The 3211-nt window shown below is 44.9% G+C and overlaps 1 protein-coding gene across 1 annotated transcript; it reads right to left on the minus strand.

The window, feature by feature from the left end:
• Window positions 1–1741: 1741 nt before the first annotated feature.
• On the minus strand, window positions 1742–2059 carry LOC142523725 (uncharacterized). Its single transcript, XM_075627459.1, has one exon. It carries the CDS (start codon window positions 2057–2059, stop codon window positions 1742–1744), a length of 318 nt encoding a protein of 105 aa, XP_075483574.1.
• Window positions 2060–3211: the final 1152 nt, after the last annotated feature.

Consider the following 3211-nt stretch of genomic DNA (forward strand, 5'->3'; position numbering starts at 1 on the left):
GTTGAAATTGGGCAGAAGGGCATATCTTGGGATTTGGAATGGTCGAGGTGTGGTCCTCGGAGCCAGGGTGTAGTGCCCTAGGCTTATAATGGTCGATGTGTGGTGTCCCGAGCAGGGTGTAGTGCCCTGGGCTTATAGTGGTCGGGGTGTGGTGCCCCGAGCCAGGGGGTAGTTCCCTGAGCTTATAATGGTCGGGGTGTGGTGCCCCGAGCTAGGGTGTAGTGCCCTGGACTTATAATTAACCAGGGCTTTGTACCTCCTGGGTAAACAATAACTAGATGCACAATACTTCTGGAGAAAATAGATTCTTCATTATATCTTCAAATAAAAATTACATCTGTCAAGCATAATACTTCTTTAAATTAAATACATTTCAAGGCCTTTTGAGAGAATGTCCTTGGACATCTTCCAGATAGAAAGCTCCCGAGCTAACCCTCCGAGCTATTTTATAAGGCCCTTCCCACCGAGCTTTCAGATTTCCAACATCCCCAGCTGGCTTGACTTTCTTCATGACCAGATCCCCTACTTGGAAGTCTCGGATTCGGACTTTCCTGTTATACGATTTCTTAACCCGGCCTCGATATGCTTCAATTCTAATCAATGCTTGATCTCTCTTCTATTCTACAAAGTCCAATTCCATGGCCCGGCTACTATCATTGTTATCTGGGTAAGATTCTATCCGAGCAGATGGTTGCCCATTTTCCACTAGAAGGACTGCTTCAGAACCATATACCAAGTTGAAAGAAGTTTCTTGAGTAGGTGCCCGGAAGTAGTTATGTATGTCCAAAGAACACTAGGCAATTCCTCCACTCAGTCTTTTCCTTTACCTTACAACCTTGTTTTCAATGCTTGCACAAGAATCCTATTCACGACCTCTGTTTGGCCATTAGCTTGAGGATAAGCAACAGAGGTAAAAGATTGAGTGATCTTCATCTCGCGGCACCAGGATGTAATCTCTTTTCCCTGAAACTATCTTCCATTATCTGAGATCAGTCTTCTAGGTACTCCAAACCGGCATAGTATATTCTTCCACAGAAATTTCAAAACTTCTTGCTCAGTGATCTTGGCCAGGGGCTCGGCTTCTACCAACTTAGAAAAATAGTCCACAACCACCAGCAAAAATTTCTTTTGAGCCCGAGCAATAGAAAAAGGACCGACGATGTCCATACCCCACTGGTCAAAAGGACAAGATGCCCAGATAGGCTTCATAAGAGTGGCCGGACTGTGCTGAAAGTTTGAATGGTGCTGACATCCTTCACAAGCACGTAACACCATGGAAGAGTCTTGGCTAATAGTTGTCCACCAGAATTCGACAAGCATTGTCTTCCGGGCCAATGATATTCCTCCGAGATGTTAACTGTAACACCTTTCATGAATTTCCCGGAGGACATAATCCACCTCCCTCGTGGGTATGCATTTTAATAGGGGTCCCTGGAATGATCTCCTGCACAAGACATTATTTAAGAGAGCAAACCTGGGAGCTTGTCTTTTTATCTTCTGGGCTCGGGCTTTGTCTTCAGGTAATTCATTGTTTATAATGAACTTTATGAGAGGTGTCATCCATGAGTCCTCAGTTGCTGGACAATGTTTCTTCTTCTGTAGAGAGGATTAACCGGGAAACGTGCAACACTTCCCGGGTATCGGCTTCTGATAAAGAAGCAGCAATTTTTGCCAAAGCATCTGCTTCATTATTTTTCTCCCGGGGTATTTGTTCAATACTCCAATCCACAAAAACTTCTGACTAAGCTTTTATAAGCTGTAGATATTTGAGCATCCTATCATCCTTAGCCTCATAAGCACCCTTGATCTGTTGTGTAATCAACTGTGAATCAGAGTACAAAATAATCCGGGAAGCTCCAACTTCCCGGGCAGCTCTGATGCCGGCAAGAACAGCCTCATACTCAGCCTCATTGTTAGTCACCCGAGAATCAATTCTCAGGGCCAACTTAACTTTTTCTCCTAGAGGAGATATTATTACCACCCCTACTCCACATCCAGCAAGGCTAGATGCCCCATCCAATAAAACTCTCCATACCTCCTCTTCATCGGGCTGAACCATCGCAGATAGCAAATCTTACAAGGCTTGTGCCTTGATGGCAACTCGGGGCTTATATTCAATATCATATTCGACCAACTCTACTGTCCACTTGATCATCTGCCCGGATACCTGTGAGTGAGTCATAATCCTCCCCAAAGGGCTATTGGTGAGTACTATGATCTGATACGGCATGAAATATGGCCGCAGCTTCCTAGCAGTCATAACCAAAGCCAGAGAAATCTTCTCTACTTCACTGTACCGAAGCTCAGGGCCTCTCAGAGCATGATTGCATAGTAGACATGCTTCTGATCAGAGCCTTGCTTCCTTTATCAGTATTGAGCTAACAGCATACTCTGTAGTAGATAAGTAGACAAACAATTTCTCCCCGAGCTCCGGCTTGACCAGTACAGGAAGCTCTGCAAGATGAATCTTCAAATCCTGGAAGGCCTGCTCACACCTTTCATCCCACCTAAATTTTTGGGCCTTCCTTAGGACCTGAAAGAAAGGGTAACTTCTGTGTGCTGACCGGGATATAAATCGAGAAAGAGAAGCAATCCTCCCGGTCAGCTTCTGCACTTCTTTGACAGATCGGGGAGATGACATGCACAATACAGACTTGACTTTCTCTTGATTCACCTCAATTCCCCGGTGTGTCACTATAAAACCCAAAAACTTGCCACTCTTCACGCCAAAGATACACTTGGCAGGGTTGAGCCTGATTCCATAATGCATCAGAGTTACAAAAGTTTCTTCAAAATCAGTAATGAAGTCTGCATCCTCCTTAGATTTGCCCAAAATATCATCCACATACACTTCCACATTCCGGCCCAGCTGCTTCTCAAATACTTTGTTCATAAGATGCTGGTAGGTGGCTTCGACATTCTTCAACCCGAAAGGCATTACCACGTAACAGAACGTACCTCCCAAGGTGATGAAGCTGGCCTTATCTTGATCATCCTTGGCCATGGGGATTTGATGGTACCCCTAGTAAGCATCCATGAAACTCAGCAAATCATAGCCCGAGGTGGAGTCTACCAACTGATCAATCCGGGGTAGGGGATAATGATCCTTAGGATAAGTTTTATTGAGGTCCCGGAAATCCACGCACATTCTCCACTTTCCGGTGGATTTTGGCACTAACACCATATTCGAGAGCCATGTAGGAAATTGAAT

The sequence above is a fragment of the Primulina tabacum genome, chromosome 14, assembly GCF_025594145.1.
Source record: "Primulina tabacum isolate GXHZ01 chromosome 14, ASM2559414v2, whole genome shotgun sequence".
Taxonomy (NCBI): Eukaryota; Viridiplantae; Streptophyta; class Magnoliopsida; order Lamiales; family Gesneriaceae; genus Primulina; species Primulina tabacum.

Excerpts from the sequence above, each read along its gene's own strand:
- LOC142523725 (XM_075627459.1), bottom strand. The coding sequence starts at position 2,059 with ATGGTTCAGCCCGATGAAGAGGAGGTATGGAGAGTTTTATTGGATGGG.